We start from the raw sequence: 20,524 nt of genomic DNA, 5'->3' as shown, positions 1-20,524 counted from the left end.
TCCAGTCTGTGCCACAGTGACTCCGGACGCACAGTTAATATTAACGAACGCACCGTAGGTAATGTAGCTGCTGAAGCTAGACCATCATCGCCGAGCAGCAGATGCTTATTATACATCATGAGCAGAGCCGACAGGCAGGAAGACTCGAGCACACAGCTCGCGCTTCATTATAATATATAAAAAAAAGCTCGCGGCCGCACATTAATCCGGGTCCCAGACCCCCTCCCATACCCCAAAAATATTTTTATTGCAGATCTACAGGAATCACAAAAACGACCTATTTTGGATTCAAAACGGAGAATTTCGCCGAAAGGTGACAAGTTTGCATCCCTGGACAAGATAACCAAAATCCTTGAATCTACACACAGCAAATAAACTCAAATGACACAACGAGATGTAAAAAGGAGATCACACATATAGTCGATATAGAACTGGCCGCTTCAATCTGAAGAGCAACTAAAACAAAACACGGGAGTGTATCTTGTTCTTGTGAACACTAATGTTATCCACAGCATACACAGACACCACAAAGTTCTTAAGGAGAAAACTAGTTGCTAAAACAAAACACGTTAGTGTACCTTGTTAGCTAGCTGACATTATCCTTAAACATTGCACTCATATTACTCACTGAAACCTTGTAAAGCCGGTCCCGCATGCTGGCTCTTACAGAACCGCTCCCTTTCGTGTATGTACAGCTCTCAACATGCCCAGACTTGTAGTGATTTTCACCTCGTTTTATACTTTTTCGCCTCATTCTGAAAGAAACAGGTGAAATTTACTAACGTGACAGCCATCTTTGTGATGGTGACGCGTATTGTGCGAGACCAGAGACCTGTAGTTCACTGAGCGGTTTCACACAAAAAAAATTGTAACTTCACAGTTTTACGACACATTTTTATTTTTTTGACTTGCAAAATGTTATTTTAATTTGACAAACATCATATGTGTCATTCGTGGCACAATTCAAACGGGATCGAAAGATGACTTTTCTCTCTCCATTGACGTCAATGTATAATTTTCCGCTTCCGGGGTCCCATGGGTCGGAAGTAGATGGGCGGGACTTCGCCTCTCTATTGGGAAGTCCTTCAAAATGGCGTGTCTTGATCGATTTCCGGGTCAAGTCCCTGAGGAGGGGAAGAGAGGAGTCGAGGAGGGGTATTGGGATGAGGCTCCTTTTTCCGGAAAAAAGCCTTGAAACCTCGTTCGTGCATACAATTTCATTATTCAGGCCTCTGCCCGTACATTTATGATTGGTTGAGACTAGATGGGGAGGACCGTGGTTTAGACTTTGGCCTCCCTGGTTGGTGCACAGACTTAGACAAAGTCTCTTGGCAACACGAACTCCAATCAGCATTCGGCCGGCCTCCCAGTTGCTATCCTACGTAATTTGTTTTGCTGAAGCTGCTTTGCAATAGATATTGGGAATCTTCCATTATACTAGTTCCCAGTTATGTGTAGGCGAGGAGCTCACATACACTGTTCAAGGCCAGGGCGATCTCCTGTTTTCAATAACTCTTTGTCTCTACAGTGTCTGCACCTGGTCTTTGCAACATTTCTAAGCAGCTAAACTCTCTTCTATAACTTTTCCTTTCGTTTCGTATCCAACCCATCAGAACCTGGGATTGGTGATTGTGTTTATTTATTCCAAAGTCATAGCAACATATCATGATTCATGAGCACAATAAGCATATCATGTAATAATAAAAATCAATCTTGTAATGTTATGTTACAAAGTAGTACCCTAATCATAGCAAATACAAATAAGGCGGGAAACACAGTTCAAAGGCCCAAGTGATGGTCTTGTATCCAATCATCAAGCAAAGTAACAGAAACTATACACCCATATCAATATTAGCTGTTAAATATTCCCACTTCCAAGCCACCACTGTGTATTTGTATCTAACTGAAATTCCTTTACATCTCACAATATGTCAGTAAACACACATCTTTTCAAATATCAAAACCTTTCCATGACTGAAAGTTATATTTCCGATTACCATGTCCTTGCAATTTTGCTGGAAAAAGTAAAAGCTGATTATGACTATTATTATGGCCAAAATGACAATACTAATTATTTGTTATCAAAGTTGAGATCCTAATTAATATCAAATGTATTAATTGGTCTAAGTGACAATATATTATTTTGCACTTTCTGGTTTAGCCCTCTGCTCTGCGGGTCTAGGAGCTGATATTGGGGGAGAGTGAGTGGATTGGATTGAAAAGGCATACAGTAGTTTAGAGACAAATTCTGAGGTCAACCCTCAGTCCACCAGGAAATGTCCCAATTCTCCAGATGCCCAGTCTCCTCTATCTCTGGACCTGGGAACTAATTTGTACCCGGTCCACAGTTCCCCAGGTGAAGCCTGAGCACACCTTGACTGTGCAGCCGCAACAAGAGGTCAAACTCATCCGGCATGAAGTGGACAATCCATTTAGCTTTTTTATCATCAAAGTAGTGGTTTTTCAACGGATGGAGATCAATTGGATGAATACTGAAGGGCCAGAAACCGTACACATCCACGTTGGCACATAGTTCCAGCGCTATGTTAACCATCTGTAAGCCGCTGCTGAGTAGGCCTCTGGTTATGCCTCTGGAGCGCCAGAAGTCTCTCAGACTCCGGAAGTAATCAGGGTTGAAGAACACGGGCTGAATGGGACTTCCCGAGTCCCTAATGCTGTATACCGCCCTCAGGCATGTTGCAGTGTGGCCTGGGTAGGAGAAGGGGGAAAGAACCATAATGGATTTGCCGTAGCTATGTAGCCTCACCACCAATGGAAGGCGTGGCCCCATTAGATTTCCATGCCTGAAAATAAAAAGATTTCAAGCAACAACACCAAGGGAATACTCTATTGGTGCAGTGAGACTCGTTTATTTACTCACTCATTCTGCAAAATGCTTGGGTTGGCTGTCACAATGTCAGTCTTGGTGCCCACATGTTTCTCATATTCTTTTCCCAAAGAAGGTAGGTTGCACCTGAAAAGGCATAACAGACGCGTCATAAATTATTATTTGGAATTATTCTGTGGATTTATGTCGCAATTAGTCTTTCAGTCCTCTGATCTTGACATCTTTCTCACCTGATAACAAACTGAGCCGAATCAATCCTCTCTCCACAGCTGCTGTTTGTCAGAATCCCTGAGTTCCCAACAACAGCACACGTGTCAAATTTTTTCTTTGGAAATGGATTCTCCTGGAAATAAAACCAATAAAAACATGTATTACAGAACAATAACATGCATATGATTATATAATGTTTGTGAATGAGCAAGAGCCATGGGGATCTTTGTCTGGATCTTGTTTGCAAATCCCCTACAACAGTACCAACATGTGTCACATGTGTGAGTATTTATTTAATGTACAATTGAGGTGTTTGAGATGCGTTATTGATTTCCTACATTATTTTCTACAACAGCATATAATTATTTAAAATATTGTATCTGAGATCAAAATGAAGACTTAGTTTGAAGCTGCTGTTTGAGCAAGGGCGCAGGTAGTAGGGGCGTTGGAGGTGTGCAAGGGGCCATTGGTCCCCAACGTTACGCCCCTTGGCCTGATTTGGAGCCTGACAAGTTGTTGTCTCCATGGATCAGACAGTTGATATCAAAATGAATGCAAACCTTGTAGCCTGGTGTTGTCCTAGATAGGGTACGGATAGGCCTGTCATGATAATAAATGTTGTTGGACGATACATTTTCCCGGAAATTATTGCGATAAACCATTTTAGACGACATAATGACAATATATAATAATAATCCAATTACATCGTTTTTTCTCTAACATTGCAAAAGAAATGTGAAATAATATTTAAATATGTAAATTATATATAATAAATAAAACAAATTAATTAAATTATAAAAGATTAATTAAATAAATCACACACAACCAAAACAATAAATGAAATAGACTCAGGCTGGAAAACAGAGCTCTCTTGTGGCCAAAACACGCAATTGCATTTGTGAAAATGCATTAGTAAATCTTTTTTTTTTTAAATAAAGTAAATCGGGAAGGTGAGGGCTCTCCATCTCCAGCTGCCGTGTTTGCTCCCAGCTGGGAAAAACGGAATGGGGTGGTTGTGTTTCAGGTGCAGTTTAAGGTTGGTCCTATTGCTAGCTTTTGTTGCTACGTCTTTAAAACAAATGCGACATACCGAGTCATTCAAGTCCGTAGGTTCGCCTCGTTGATTCGACTTAAATCCAAAATATTCCCAGAGTGACCGCCAGCCCTAGCGCGCCTGGCCGGAACGCCCCGTCCACACAGCGGCGTGCGTTGAAGCTTCAACGCTTCTGCCATTCACTTTGATTGTGACGTCACGCTTCGCTTCTTACCGGGGGAGCATGCCCCCAGACCCCCCTAGAGGATTTGAGGTCCACCTCCACTTTAAATATCTTCACATGGACAGGTTCCTAAATAGATTTGCAATTTTTTTTAATTAGTAACCCATGTCCATATGTTTATTCTGGGGTAGTAGATTTAAAGTTTAGGGCTATCACTATGGGCAGCAACACTGTAAATATTGACAAATAAATCCAGGAAAATGGCACAAAAGAAAACTGGTAGTGGCCTGGCTGGGTGTATAATTCCTGGCCTGACTTATTGTCCCAGTCCGGTCCTGGGCCTAGGTACGGATGCCCTTTTTTCTGGAGTGAAGACAGTTAAAAAGTAGAGAATAAATGAAAATGTTCATCTGAGTCAGTACCAGTTCATTATCCTAGCGTTTATTTTCAACTGAAATTATTTCAAATGTTTACAAATATGCAAATATATGATTAAAAGCACGTGATGCTGTATTTTGTAATAAGATTGCAAGGTATTTTGGAGCATTCGTCAGATCAAGAGGTCCTCACCAGAAATCTATGTATTTCGCCCCCCTATTTATTTTATTTATAACAAATCATAATTATGTGTGTGTGTGTGTGTGTGTGTGCGTGTGTGTGTGTGTGTGTGTGTGTGTGTGTGTGTGTGTGTGTATGTGTGTGTGTGTGTGTGTGTGTGTGTGTGTGTGTGTGTGTGTGTGTGTGTGTGTGTGTGTGTGTGTGTGTGTGTGTGTGTGTGTGTGTGTGTGTGTGTGTGTGTGTGTGTGTGTGAGTGTATGTGTTTGTAAAAGGGTGGTCATCAGTGGTTGTTTGTATCAAACAGTAACATGTAACTAAACACGTGATTTATAATCTCTGAGAAGTTGAAGGAGAAAAAAAGACAACAAGCTGAAGATGCTGTGATACTATCCATGAATGAAAAACGACATACCTTTATGAAGGTGCTGAAAATATTTGCAGTCACCCTGAAGGTCTTCTGGCTTTGTCGAGCGTACTCAACCTTTGATCCCAGTGGAGTGTTGGCCTGGGTAATGATGGCCTTGTCAAATCCCTGGACCTGACTTCTCAGCTGAGAGCTGGGGTAACACAAAGACTTTGTTAAAAAAACATCCAAGTCAGGAGTTTTGTTGAACAGAAAGCTTTATAATTTGCCAAACACAGTAAGTGGTAATTTGTTCAGATTATATATGAAACATATTTTCTTTCTCATAAGGATTTTTATAACATAATCATCAAGGTGAGTTAATGTTATCTTCAGGCGAAGTCCCTCTGTTTTACTCTCTGACTCGTGCTATACATTTGTTAAGATTTTTGATTACATAAGAAAACCAATGGATTCATTTGCAAGTTGTTGAATGATGTGGCACTCTTAGGCGTTGCTTCATTGATCGCTTCTAACTATTTTTAAAACCAACTCACTGAATAGTCCCAAACTGTGACAATGTTTAGCATTTATAATCTTCCCCTGAGAAACAGTACATCTTTGCTTGCATGGACTATTAATTGCAATTCGGGGCCAAAACCTTTTTGCCAACACTTTAAAGAAAATGTAAAAAAATACAATTACCTGAGGTCTCTGTAATTATCTTCTTGCTTCTTCCAAGTTTTTGAGTAGCGTCCTCTTACGTCTTCAATGAGCTTCCTGACACACACACACACACACACACACACACACACACACACACACACACACACACACACACACACACACACACACACACACACACACACACACACACACACACACACACACACACACACACACATACACACACACACACACACACACACACACACACGAATTGTTCTGACTAAGACATTGACAGAAAGATCCCTTCAAGGAGAAGCATGGACAGTGTTTGCTCTCACCTGCATCCTGTGCAAAGGTCAGAGGGCCAAAGGGGGATTTCCTTGGGTGAAGGTGGTCCACTTGGTACAACATGGCTGTGCAGCAAACAAGAGAGAAACAGCACATTCATGTAAACATAGTGCACACCAAAAGGCAAATGAGCTCTATGATGGCAGGTGTGGTTTATCTAAAACAACAATTAAACAAAAGTCCACAAATACTGTAATGCAAAACACAAATCATCGTGTTCAGCACCGCATGTATAAGAAACCACTTCAGATATGTTAAAAAAACATTGCATTAAGTAAGAAAAAACGAATGCATTTTGGATTAATTTACAAAACGTTGAACATTATAAAAGTGATCTTGATCAAATCACACTGAGGAAGAAAATCGTACTTAGGAAAATAATTCAGAAACCTCTGAGTGTGAGAGTCAGGTCAGTAAAATTATAATCACATCTTTGCAATAAAAGGACGCTAAAATAAGAGAACTACCTTGCTTGATGCCAATGTATCTAACAGATGCCACTGGGAGTCTTGCCTCACTGAATTGCAGATTTCAGCTGCCTTTGTCTTGAGTTAAGGGGCCTTTGAACACATCTTTAGGAAGACCTTTTACAATTATTTTTAAGAGGGGGATCAGATCTCAAAATGTGCCAATGTTTATAAATACATATTTACCAAACTCTCAAAACATATATAGCACCTAGGAACTTTGTTGATAAGGAAATCTTTCTGTGTTCACAGTTCTTTGTATACCCTCATTTTTCATTGGAAGTACTTCAGCTTAAAGCATGTGGCAGATAAGCCTTTGAACATACTAGATGTTTATCACTGCCAAGATGATCAACTATCCAAAGAGGTCTGATAAGCCAAGCTGAACATGTTGAATAAGTGTCAGAGTGTTAGTTGGCAAGCAGAGAGACACAAGTGAGGTAAGCCATCAGATAACACACAGAAGAGTGTCATTGTTTATCTTTGTCTCACCTGGGCTCTGTATACTGGAAAGCAACAGGAGTTCTTTGTAAGAAACATTATAATTGTTCCTGTTTTTCAAAGACATTTTTCAGAATTCTAATATGTTTTAACTAATTGTTCTGTATGTGATTTTAATACATTTCTGTGAGATTCTATTTCTATTATAAAAAGTGTTTCTGAAATAAATTACATACCCCACCTTTAACAACTAAAACAAATGATGCCTTGTGAGAAAAATATCCTCCTACCTGGAGGGAGGGGAGTGGGGGGGGAACCTTTCCTTGGTCAGTGCCAGTTCGTCTTGTCTGTATAGCAGAGAGTGCTCCATGTTTCCCTCCTGACCTAAGCTATTGTTCTCGCTGCTTGGCATTTGTACCAACCTAGTTGGTTTTTTTCTTTGTTGTTTCTTTAGTAGTTTTCCGCCAACTTAGTTGGTTGTTTTTCGTTACTTCCAGTCAGTACATTTTTTGATCATTGCCCTTTTTATTTTTACCTTTTGGATTAAACGCTTGACTAAAGACCTTTTTGCCTGGTTGTGCTCTTGAGTCCTATTTTTTGCTCGTACTTGTGTCTGATAATATCTGGGTAAGCAAAAAACCTGTTCCACATTGGTTACTGACACGCTTACCTGTTGTCCACAATGATCCAGAGGGCAGTGATCATCAGGCTCCCCAAACAGAGGAAAATGAGCATCAAAGGGACGGATAACTTCTCATGGTGTTGCTTCATCCTGATCTCTTTCTGCAAACTCACTCGTCCCCTCCTGTCCACACACACCTTGTATCTAGATATCAAACTTTGGATTCTCTGCTCTCTCCTCAGTTTGTCGCCTATATTCTGCCTCTTTGTCAAGACAAGTCCTCTGTCTTCTTTGCACTTCGTCTTTCCCCTGGTCCTGTTTGCGTCGGTGTCAGATGGTTCTAAGAGCTGATGTGCTTGTTCTCCTACTTTATTGTCTATTTGATCCACCCATTTTTTATATATCCCTCCCTCATTTCTTTGAACACACACTGTAAAAAAAACAGTCAAAGTACTGGCAGCAGCGGCTGCCAAATAAAAACCCTTAAATTAAAGTAAAATACTTTAACTCAAATAAAGTAAATAAGCCATTAATTTACGGGAATTGTCCTTAAAGATTTTACAGGAAAACACTGTAATTTTACAGATTTATCTGCTCTTTTTACAGTCAATAACCTTTTAATAAAAGTACAGCACTAACACTTCTACGGGCAAAAAACCAGACAGCAGCAGCTGCCAAACAAAAACCATAAAATTAAAGTAAAAATACTTTAACTGAAATAAAGTGCAAAAGCAATTAGTATACAGAAATGTCCTCTCTTTTCAAAATCCATTGTCTTACAATGTTACATTCAAATACCTTAAATGAAGTTCTGATGTTTTTTAGATTTTTTTTTATTAGATTTGTATGATCAAACACTAAAATAAATACAGAACCTAAAGTTCTACAGCTAGAATACTGTTATTTTACACCTTTTTTCTAACATTTTCCAATCAAACAGGTTCAATAAAATGACATCCCAAAATGTTCTGTAGGAAGCAATTACTCTGAAAACTTCAAATATAAAATTATTTGTAGAATTATAGTACAACTAATGAATACAACATTTCATATTTAAACATCATACTTATAAACAGTAGAAACAAAAAGTAAGTTGAATTTTTTGAAAGTACTTTGAAACATTCTCAACTGAAAATAACAGAAATTACAAAATGGCAACATATGTTCACATTGTCAATTTGAAGGAGCAGTGTGCAGGATTTAGTACGTATAACAATGGTAGGTTCCAACCAATGGATAACTTGTTCACTCACCCTCCTATCCCAAGTTTGTAGGAGAATGTTTGTTGGCTGCAAAGAACCTTAAGCCCAATCATGTTTCCTCTGTCCATTCTGCGCTACAGTAGACGTGGCAGTGCAACCTAGAGGACAAAAAGATCAGAATCAGAAACTGGTTTATTGCCAGGTAGGTTCACACGTACGAGGAATTTGACTAGGTGTCGTGGTGCATACATACATTATTTGTATTATTTACCATCCTGTGATCTCCATTATATAATGCATAGAGTCTGCGTTGTGGCTGAGGTAAAGTGTCAGTGGGGGGGGGGCCTTGTTGAGGTGGGGAGAGGTTCTGGTCCTGATGGAGAGAGGTTCTGGTCCTGATGGAGAGAGGTTTTGGTCCTGATGGAGAGAGGCTTTGGTCCTGATGGAGAAAGGTTCTGGTCCTGATGGAGAAAGGTTCTGGTCCTGATGGAGAGAGGTTCTGGTCCTGATGGAGAGAGGTTTTGGTCCTGGTGGAGAGAGGTTTTGGTCCTGATGGAGAGAGGTTCTGGTCCTGATGGAGAGAGGTTCTGGTCCTGATGGAGAGAGGTTTTGGTCCTTTTGGAGAGAGGTTTTGGTCCTGATAGAGAGAGGTTCTGGTCCTGATAGAGAGAGGTTTTGGTCCTGATGGAGAGAGGTTCTGGTCCTGATGGAGAGAGGTTCTGGTCCTGATGGAGAGAGGCTTTGGTCCTGATGGAGAAAGGTTTTGGTCCTGATGGAGAGAGGTTCTGGTCCTGATGGAGAGAGGTTTTGGTCCTGATGGAGAGAGGTTCTGGTCCTGGTGGAGAGAGGTTTTGGTCCTGATGGAGAGAGGTTCTGGTCCTGATGGAGAGAGGTTCTGGTCCTGATGGAGAGAGGTTCTGGTCCTGATGGAGAGAGGTTTTGGTCCTTTTGGAGAGAGGTTTTGGTCCTGATAGAGAGAGGTTCTGGTCCTGATGGAGAGAGGCTTTGGTCCTGATGGAGAGAGGTTCTGGTCCTGATAGAGAGATGTTCTGGTCCTGATGGAGAGAGGTTTTGGTCCTGATGGAGAGAGGTTCTGGTCCTGATGGAGAGAGGTTTTGGTCCTGATGGAGAGAGGTTCTGGTCCTGATGGAGAGAGGTTTTGGTCCTGATGGAGAGAGGCTTTGGTCCTGATGGAGAAAGGTTCTGGTCCTGATGGAGAGAGGTTTTGGTCCTCTAGGTTCTGGTCCTGATGGAGAGAGGTTTTGGTCCTTTTGGAGAGAGGTTTTGGTCCTGATAGAGAGAGGTTCTGGTCCTGATGGAGAGAGGCTTTGGTCCTGATGGAGAGAGGTTCTGGTCCTGATAGAGAGAGGTTCTGGTCCTGATGGAGAGATGTTCTGGTCCTGATGGAGAGAGGTTTTGGTCCTGATGGAGAGAGGTTTTGGTCCTGATAGAGAGAGGTTTTGGTCCTGATAGAGAGAGGTTCTGGTCCTGATGGAGAGAGGCTTTGGTCCTGATGGAGAGAGGTTCTGGTCCTGATGGAGAGAGGTTCTGGTCCTGATGGAGCGCAGTCTCCTGCCAGTGGGGAGTGAATAGTTTGTGACCAGGGTGGGAGGGGTCGGCCACTATCTTCCCTGCCCGCCTCAGGGTCCTGGAGGCGTGCAGGTCGTGGAGGGATGGCAGATTGCAGCCGATCACCCACTCTGCAGAGCGGATGACGCGCTGCAGCCTGCCCTTATCGTTGGCTGTGGCTGCAGCGTACCAGATGGTGATGGAAGAGGTGAGGATGGACTCCATGATGGAGGTGTAGAAGTTCACCATCATCGTCTTTGGCAGGTTGAATTTCTTCAGCTGCCTCAGGAAGAACATCCTCTGCAGTGGCGGTTCTACGGGGTGGCACGGGGTGGCAGCTGCCACCTCAGAAAAATGCCTTGCCACCCCAGCTGCCACCCCATTTGGCAGCTTTGTTTTGAAAGAAAAGTTGTGGCTCATCGGACATTTATTAGAGAAAATCTCTAATGTCCGAGTGCAAGTGAATGCAGCACAAGACGCGAGCCTTGTAACCCCTCCTCCCCCCCCTGCGATTTCATTTGAACGGGAGGGCAGCGCAAAACGAGAAGCATTTCGGATACAAGTAGACAGAAGGAATGAGGTATTTGCAGTCAGGGTATGGCTGGGGTATGCTACAGCCATACCATTAAATGGCTTAGCCCCACCATGAAACATGATGTTAAAGTAAGCAAAATAAAGTCTGCCAACTCGTGCGGATTAAATTGCACAGACAGCAGTTAGTAAGATTGATTTCAGTAGCCACTTGTCTGGAAATAACGAAGACTAGAAACGGTTTTGAAAACTTTTGTCACGTAGTGATCGTCTTCTCAATAGAACATCTTTGATAATGTCTTCTGGCCAATCAGAATCACGATAACGGCGTGGTGTTGTTGCAGGAAGTCCCGACGGAGAATACTTTTGCTGTAGTCCATCTCGATATTCATTGTTACAACTATAAGACCCCACGGTTTGATGATTGATAGGTGTGTGGGCTGTCTTTCATTTTGACACACAGAACAATGGGGGCTATCCACCCTTATCCACAATGTAAAGTAATTCACACAGCCTCTGTGAGGAGCAGCAGGTTCAGCTTTCAGAACAAAGTAACAAAAAACTAAAATGACATTCATTTTTTTAAATACGTCGTGTAGTAATATATATTTATTTATTTTTCTTCTTAAGAGAGCACCATAATGTGTATTTGACGTTAGTATTTCAAAAAATCTCCTGGGGGAGAATCCCCCCAGACCCCCCTGCAGGGGTTGGGTTTTCAACTCTTTCACCTGTGGGGAAATTGCAGGATTGGCTCCAGGTCGCCCTTTTTCATTTAATACAAGACAAATGTGCCTTTTTTATTTCATACAGTTTAATTTGGATTGAGACAGGGAAATAAACCTCACGCGTGGCGTTTCACTGTCAAGGGGAGCGTGTATGTAATTACATTGCAAATACTGACTTGAGCCCCACCACTGTATGGGTTAGCAGCCCCACCATAGATTACGCAACACAAATACTCTGGCGCTGCAACTGTTTGCGGTCTGCTATGACAGAGAAGAGCCTGTCAAGTTTGGCTGTACTCAGCATTGAATCAAAACGCACCATAGCTTTAAATCTTATTAAGTTTGTGTGGCGTTTTGCTGATCAAGATGGTAATCGCCACATTCAGCTGTTATAGGCATGCCAACTTGATGCTCTGCTCACGGATGAGTCGATGAGAATAATAAACTGTTAAGATGATGACCTTACATAAATATATGTTTCTTCTTTGTGGGGGTCTGCCCCCAAAAAACAGTTTCAAGTCCTGAGAAAGTCAAATAAGACGGTGTGTAAAACTTCACTGCCCAGCCAAAAAAAAGTAAGCACTTTGATTTAACTAGGCCAGTAGGTACGGGCATTCCACTGGATAATAACTGCAGCGATGTATATGTTTTAGCTGAATAAACAGTTTTTTTTTTTTAACCCTAACTGATGCAGTTAGTCATTTCTTTAATGTTTGTTCTCTTTGATGTAAAGTCAAGGTTGTAACTGTTTGCAATGAAGTTGTGCGGCGCTGAACTGTTCCTTTGATTCTTTTGAATTATGATAGTAATTACTGGTCTTTCAAATTTGAAGGAGGGTGAGCAAGCATCTTGAGGAACGTTCATCATTAACTCCTCCAAAAAATATAGTTTATTTAATAATAACACTGAAGATGTGAATCATAACTGTGATTGAGAGCTGATAGGAATACTATGATTGTTAATATTATCATATTCATACAGACACACATCGATGAGACAGTTAATTAATGTATTTATTGCAGCAGTCTGCATATTTGGTACCCCTGCTGGTCTAAGAGTTAAACCAACTCATTCAGTTAAAATTCATTAAATTACGTGTGCCACCTTATATATTTATATTTAAGGCTTTACTGATGTGCCACAATAATCTCACCTAATGTTATTGAGTTAAAATATCAATATTGTGGCTTTCCAAGTTAACATTGATTGATATGACTGCGATTAAATCAGAATATGCTTCTGCCAGGGGATGCCACCCCTCAAATTCTCCTGCCACCCTCTTGCCACCCCATGAATATTTGTCTAGATCCGCCCCTGATCCTCTGCTGGGCTTTTTTGATGAGGGATCCGATGTTCTGCTCCCATTCGAGGTCCTGGGCGATGATGGTGCCCAGGAAGCGGAACGACTCCACAGCAGTTACTGGGGAGTCACACAGAGTGATGGGGGCGGGTGAGGCTGTGTTCTTCTTAGAGGCCACAACCATCTCCACTGTTTTGAGAGCGTTGAGCTCCAGGTGGTTTTCCCCACACCAGGTCATCAGATGGTCCATCTCCCACCTGTAGGCAGACTCGCCCCCACCAGAGATGAGTCCGATGAGGGTGGTGTCGTCTGAACTTCAGGAGCTTGACAGACTGGTGACTGTTGGTGTACAGGGAGGAGAGCAGTGGAGAAAGAACGCAGCCTTGAGGGGAACCGGTGCTGATGGTCCGGGGGTCAGAAACGTGTTTCCCCAGCCTCACGTGTTGCTTCCTGTCAGACAGGAAGTCTGTGATCCACCTGCAGGTGGAGTCGGGCATGTGCAGCTGGGAGAGCTTGTTTCCGTGTTTCTGTGTTTCTGTGGGGGTATAATACGCATGTTTCAATACACTTGTATCATACATCTTCCCTGTTATCCTCCCCTTGTTATAATGAAGACAACAGTGCATGTGAAGGACTGTAATACACATGTATCAGACACGCTCTCCTTGCTATAATGAAGACAACAGTTTTTAAATGTAAAAAACACTTTTTATTTTTAAAAAATGTCCTATTTACTTTTTTTTTTTTTTTTCACACAAAATCAATAGTTATACTGATTGTAACATCCCCAGGACCGGCTCCAGCTTAGAATTCCCCAGATTACTGGAAATATCATGATGGAGTTTTTTCACTTCAGTCAAAAATATTCATGTGTATGCTGTTTTTGAGACAAAGATGCATTGAATCTACAAACAGAGCATACAATGAGAGCACATGATACACTTTTGATGTTTGTTTGATTTCTTCGGTAATGTTACAGAATGTTTCGGAAAATGAAGATTCCAGGACCACTTTAAATGTTTCGTTTACAATCGTTTCGCAATGACCAGGAATAGTACTGCTAGAACGAACGATATCCAAAATGTCTTCTAGTTTACAAACTTCAGCCATTCTGTTTACACGGGGGTCACTACTCATTCTGTTTTCAATCGTCCTCATCACCACACTTATTAAAAGGGTATTAACTACATTCTGATCAATATATACCGAGCGTTTTGCATAGTAGTTCCCCATTTTTATTTTACTTTAAAGAAAAAACTCAATGTATCGAAAAAGAGAAAACAAATCCCTGGCTTCAATCAACCGCAGGTTATTAGTCTTCGTCTTCTCCATTCAACTCGGCATGGATCTTTTCAAGTCTCTCCTTGAGGCGTCTGCAATTTTTGAGATTGTGCAGAAAAGCCTCAGAAGCACCTTGGATCCTCCAGTCATCCGTGAAAATGTCTTTATCAATAAGAATCTGGTCGATCTCAGTAATGAAGTCGGTGAGCCAGAGTCTTTTCATTAACGCGTTGTAATTGATTCTGAAGAAAGAATCGGGCATGTCATTCACACAATCGTGTTGCCTCTGGCCGGGGTGAATGACTCGGCATCCGTTGCATATTTCTTCTCTGTACCGATGTATCACCCCCTCCACAATATCAACCAACATTGATTTCACTGTGTCCATAAACAGAGACGTCTTGGCCCAAGGAGCAAAATAAGCAGCAGTAGTACTGCAAGATTCGGGTGTCCAGAATGGTGGTGATGATGGTAGTCCAGGAGTTTGTTCCTGGCTGCAACTCACGGGGGGAGACTTGGTTTTTCTCAGATCCATAGCTAGTTTTCAAACTGTCATCTTAGTGGGGTCCTTAGTTTTAGATGCTTTGCTGAGTGGAGGGAGGGACTTATTGCGTTGAATGGGGGGAGTCATCTGTAGAATTGAGAGTTTAAAAAAAAGTTCTTTAAGCTTTTTCATCTATCATTTCCAACCAAGCAGCAAGAGGTAGAATTTCAGAATAAGTAATAGTTTGTCATGATTTTACGGAAAAAGTCAAAAGTATAGTTTGTCAGAAAAAATATATATATATGGAGAAGTCATTGTGTACAAATAGTATGTTGAAAATCAAAAAAAGAAACTGAATTCATTACAAATTAATGAATATTTTACCCAGTTCTAAAGTTCTGCACCCATTAAAGAAAACCCCATTTCTTACAAAGTACTTCATAGTATACCCTTTTTTAAGTGTTGCGTACATCAAAGTGTATCTAAAAATATCTTGGTAGCAGAAAATAACTAAAATATGTAAGGTTGTCAGAAAAAAATACATTGTTTAACTGAACAAGTGTTTTAAAAAACTGCCATTAAAAGAGAACCGAATTCCTTACAAAGTACTTCATATTCTACCAGTTGTTAAGTGTTGCATACATCAAAGTGTGTCTAAAAGTATCTTAGTAACACAAGAAAAGAAAGAAAATATCAATAGCAATACACCTAGGTGACATCCACCTCAAACAAAGGGAGGCGGGACTTAGCTCATTAGCATGAGTAGGAGAGGTGTGACCTGTCACACCACCTGTCACTTTTCATGCATACTAATGTGATGGAAGCGGGATCATTATTACTATTCACAACCAAGCCTGACAGAGGACAGTGTCTATCCACCCTGCTCACCAGAGGCAAGCCCAGTCTTTGGACCTGTGCTTTAACAACCGACACTGTAATGCATCCCCTCTGGATGTGACAGCTGTCTCCAGATTAAAGATAACTAACGTTTCCTGGACTCTTTGGTCACGATAGGCCTCACATCAGAAATGTGGTCATCCATATATTGAAACAAACAACCCTGCATACCAACAGTCAGAATTACTATGGCATGGATTTACCAGTCTAAAAATAATCAATTGGAGCTATTTATCGATTTGTAATATTTAAACTTTTATTTATAAAAAAATTTTTTATTTTAAATGTATCCTCATTTAAGTAAAATAGAAAAATTATTTGTGCTTTTGTATTGAAGGAAGCTTTGAACATAGACTGACTTGGGTTGGGTAACTAAGCTATTTATTTAAGACGGTTGGAGGATAGGCATACCAGAAAGGGGCATTGGGTTTCTTTTGTATCAGAGAGTGCCACAGGGAAAGAGAGGTGCGGGCTCTAAACTTGAGCTATCCCAGTGAGCTCAAATACACTTTTGATGCACTGCAGAAAACGTTCATGGCGATTGAACCAAAGAAAATGACACACAGAGTTTACAGTCTGAGTGTCAAGCTTTAAGTATTGATACATGAAAGGCTTTTGAATACAGCATGTTTTTTGTTCTAAAGCTTGTATTCAAATACTCAGTTAGTAGCCTGCTTTCTGTGTAATGATTGACCTTCTGCTGTCATGGAAGGATCACATTGAATATCTGTGCAAAAGGACAAAACAAAGAATTTATTTTCTCCGCCGTCTTAGGTCTTTTGGGGCAAGCAGGGAAATTCTTCTGTTGTTCTTTACATCTGTGATCTTGTCCATTCTACAATACTGCAATACTACCTGGTACAAATGTTGTCAGCAGCTTTAAAATCAAAACTGCTCCACCTGTTAAAAATCTGCTCAGAGATTGTTGGTCAACCCTGTCAGAGACTATGACTCAGCCTATCATAACAACCTATTGAGGTTGTCCAACAACATAATTTCTGACCCAAACCATGTTCTGAACAGTGAATATGAACTGCTGCCATCTAATCCCTCTCCTAATGCACTCCTTTGTGCATCAGTTAATCCTCACAGTAAACACAGAGCTAAATCCCAGATCAAATGCACGCTGAAGGCTCTTTGAGCATGTTTTCTCTCACTGATTGTGCTGTTAGGTTAAATGTTTGTTGTTTGTGTTTCATGTATTGTGTCTGGATACTTGTCTGTTGATGTTGGACATGGAGCTGCTGTGACGCAAGTCAAATTTCAGACTTGGTCTGACAAATAAAGTAATATCGTATTTCTGTGTCTTGTTGAACAAGTTTTCCGTTTCGCATACCCATATTTAGTTTCAGGCAAAATTCTAAACCACATCCTACCCACTCCCACTCCGTGACGGAGTGACATTCACAGCTAAATGAGTCTCCCTCCTTTCAGATGAAGGGAGTAAATACAGCGGCAAGCTTTGGAAATAACTCCCCACTCTCCGGCAGAAATAGGAAATGCCGTAACTATAGGTAACCACGGTTTCAAATCAGCATCTCTTGGACAAAAAATACAAATTAGTAACTAAAATAAAACTCCAAACATCTTTAATTGTGTGTTTGAAACCTGATAAGCTTCAAAGTTTTTGCAACAGTCTGTAAATATACACAACGACGGCCTCTTTATCTTTGAAACTAAATAAATAATATCAACAGGAATGTCAATGAAATGGCGTTGAAGTGGTTGTGACCTTTTTTTGGGAGGCGAAACAGTCTCTTTAAGGAAGCTGTCACAATCCTAGTTTTTCTGTCACGATCTTAGTTGTCTGTCTTGTCATGATTTTATGTTGAAATTCTGTTCTCCCTGTGTCTGGTCTTCTTTCCTGTGTTTTCCCTCATGTGTCTGATTGTCTGATTGTGTTCACCTGTCGCCCTTGTGTTTCTGCCTCCCCTGCCCAGCTGTGTCTTGTCCTCTGATTACCCTTCTTTGTATTTAGTCTAGTCTTCCCCTGTGCTCCCCTGTACTTCCTTAGAACAGACAGCAGGCTGTGTCTTCGACCATTGGTTTGTAATTAACATGTATGCAAGTTTCAACCGTCTGGCCAACACTTCCTGTAATGTAAATTCACCTTGCTGAGAACCTTCCCCTTCCCTTGCTCTCTAGTGTATAAAGTGTTTGTATTTTCTGTTGTATGATGCCAGATCTTGTACGAACCTTTTGGTGCAAGACTCTGTCCTTTCAGCTGAAATAGATTAACGCTGTTAAATGCTTTGATTTTTATTGACTTTATCAAATAAGAAAACTTTGCTTTAAACTTCTATTATTTGTTCATTTCTTGTCAAACAGGTTGTTTTATATTTGTGTGGAATTTCCTCCACAATATTTACCGAATCAACAAACCTTAACTTTATTAACCTTCGCAAGTTCACATGTAGCATCTAATACCCAAGATCCCGCATGATTTAGCTATAAACCATAATCTGGTTGCAGGACAGAGGCCGTTTCTCAATTATCTCATTTTTCATGAGATGAATTCAAAGATCTAAAACATTTTTTATAAACACAAAATAACAATTTCTCTCAAATATTGTTCACAAATCTGAAAAACTCTGTGATAGTGAGCACTTTTCCTTTGCCGAGATAATCCATCCCACCTCACAGGTGTGGCATATCAAGATGCTGATTAGACAGCATGATTATTGCACAGGTGTGCCTTAGGCTGGCCACAATAAAAGGCCACTCTGAAATGTGCAGTTTTGCTTTATTGGGGGGGTCTGGGGGGGTCCGAAAACCAGTCAGTATCTGGTGTGAGGGTTAGGATTAGGGTTAGGGTTAGGGTAATGTTGTGAATCGATTGGCCCATGGTGGTGGTGGGGTTATGGTATGTGCAGGCGTATGTTATGGACGACGAACACAGGCCACTCGATTCACACATGTAAAAGGATGACTCGGAATCAGCTGGTGAAAGTAACATTTTTTAGAAAAGGGGAGCTGGGAGTGGAGGTTGGTTATGGCGGCAGTGGGAAACAGTTGTTCCAGGGTGGGTGGAGAGGCCTGGCTGGTCTTGGGAGTGTGGAAGGCCTTGGATTCCTCCTGGGAAAGACACAAAAATTAGTGTGAGGCAAAAGCAGGCAAAGTTGTCAAAGAATATGCTGGTAAAAAGCTAGAGCGGCACGCAACAAACCGTTCACGGCAACAATCCGGCAGGGAATGAGTGCAGGCTGCAGGCTTTCATAGTGTGGCTGATGAGCAGGTTGCTCCCAGCCGTGTAGAGCAGATCAGCAGGCAGGTGGGGGGGGGGGGGCACTAATCCACTAACAGGGGTTTCAGGGACGGGCAGTGATAGTCGGTCCATTCTTCTATATGTCTGTCTTTGGTTTTCTACAGTAAGTGTTATTCGATCCATATGACAATAAAGATATGTACATAAACAACAAAAACACTTGGGGTATAATGTTCGAACAATGTTATCACCAAACATTTTAAGAATGTTTTTAGAGAACGTTATCCTACCTTTCAGAAGTACATTCTAGGAACCAAAATAAAACTTCTCGATGAAACCATTCCTAGGACAATGAATGGTAACATTCTCAAAAGGTTTTTAGAACCAACAATGTCTAGCTGGGAACTCAGACATGCCTACGCAAACATGCAATATCATGAATTACGTGATTGTTTTTTTCTAAAAATGTGGTGACATCAGATTTCTTTTAAACATCCTTTTCAAACAAATGCATCAAGTTTGATTTTTAAAGCGCACTACAAATAAATCTGACGTTGACCATGACCCTGTTAATATTTCGCATCACAGGAACATTTTATAAAAAAATAATAACCTCCTGAAAACATTATCCAAATGTTGCTTTCAAAATGTTCTTCTTTGGTTATCATGTAACATTCAGGGAACGTTTTATAAAGAACATCTTTAATATGTTACCCAACAACATCCAAAACACATTCTTAGAATGTTTCAAGGAAAACGTTCCACCTTTGTTAACATATCACATTAAAGGAATGTTTTATAAAAAAAACTTTCTGTCATCTCAGGCCTCAATAACATCCTCAAAACATCCTCTGAATGTTGCAGTTAAAACTTTATGTCTTAGTTAACCTTAAACCTTATAGGAACATTATTTGAAAAAATAAACATCCTAAAAAGGTTCTTTGAACATCCGATTAAAACGTTTATTTAAAACCTTATTAGAACCAATAGGTAACGTTAGCCAACGTTGTGAGAACGTTCCCCACTAGCTGGGCACCTTGTTTATGGTTTGATTCAGTTTTAGTAGAATATAAAAGAGACTAATCCTGCAACTGTATAGTTCTGCTCTACAACAGTTAGAGAATGAATAAACCATCACGTATGAAAGGCTACATTTGAATAGAGGGGCAGAAAACCATCTTGCACATTTACATTTCAATATTGAACAATGAACAGCGGTAGACAGTATCTCATTTACTTAGACACTGTACTTAAGGACAATGCTGAGGTACTTGAGACTAATCCTGCAACTTTATATTACTGCTCCACTCCCATTCAGTGTACTTTATACCGCGCTACATTTATTTGAAAAGTTCAGTGAACTTTGAAGATTCAGAATACTTCAAAATATAATCAAGACATATTTTATCATGTATTATTATAGGTTAAGATTAAATGTTATTGATCCCATGGTGAATTTCATATAATGTAATTTAAATCAGCTCCTCCACTTCAGCTCTCTGAAGCAGAAATAAATCATTCTATGTTGTGTTATCTAATGGCTGTAGTATGAAGGTACGAAATAAAGTTTAGCATTGCCTATCCTACAGAAACACCCATCTGAA

General features: G+C 40.7%; 1 protein-coding gene across 1 annotated transcript; it reads right to left on the bottom strand.

Annotated features, from left to right (window-relative positions):
• Positions 1-877: 877 nt before the first annotated feature.
• LOC307034110 (alpha-2,8-sialyltransferase 8F-like) lies at positions 878-8,043 on the bottom strand. The gene is made up of 7 exons (XM_079672854.1): positions 7,772-8,043; positions 6,184-6,258; positions 5,882-5,956; positions 5,246-5,390; positions 3,079-3,191; positions 2,882-2,974; positions 878-2,804 (listed from the first exon to the last, which is right to left on the bottom strand). The coding sequence occupies exons 1-7, from the start codon at positions 7,870-7,872 to the stop codon at positions 2,327-2,329; spliced, it is 1,080 nt and encodes a 359-aa protein (XP_079528980.1). The 5' UTR covers positions 7,873-8,043; the 3' UTR covers positions 878-2,326.
• Between the last annotated feature and the right edge of the window lie 12,481 nt (positions 8,044-20,524).

The sequence above is a fragment of the Notothenia rossii genome, assembly GCF_949606895.1.
Source record: "Notothenia rossii genome assembly, chromosome: 3".
Lineage (NCBI taxonomy): Eukaryota > Metazoa > Chordata > Actinopteri > Perciformes > Nototheniidae > Notothenia > Notothenia rossii.
The sequence above is the reverse complement of the archived record's forward strand: the minus strand, read 5'-3'. Positions and strand labels throughout refer to the sequence as shown.

Excerpts from the sequence above, each read along its gene's own strand:
- LOC307034110 (XM_079672854.1), bottom strand. The coding sequence starts at position 7,872 with ATGAAGCAACACCATGAGAAGTTATCCGTCCCTTTGATGCTCATTTTC. Across the intron at positions 5,957-6,183 it reads GACCTTTGCACAGGATGCAG|GAAGCTCATTGAAGACGTAA; the intron begins GTGAGAGCAAAC and ends TGTGTGTGTCAG. Across the intron at positions 3,192-5,245 it reads TTTTCAGCACCTTCATAAAG|GAGAATCCATTTCCAAAGAA; the intron begins GTATGTCGTTTT and ends TTTTATTTCCAG.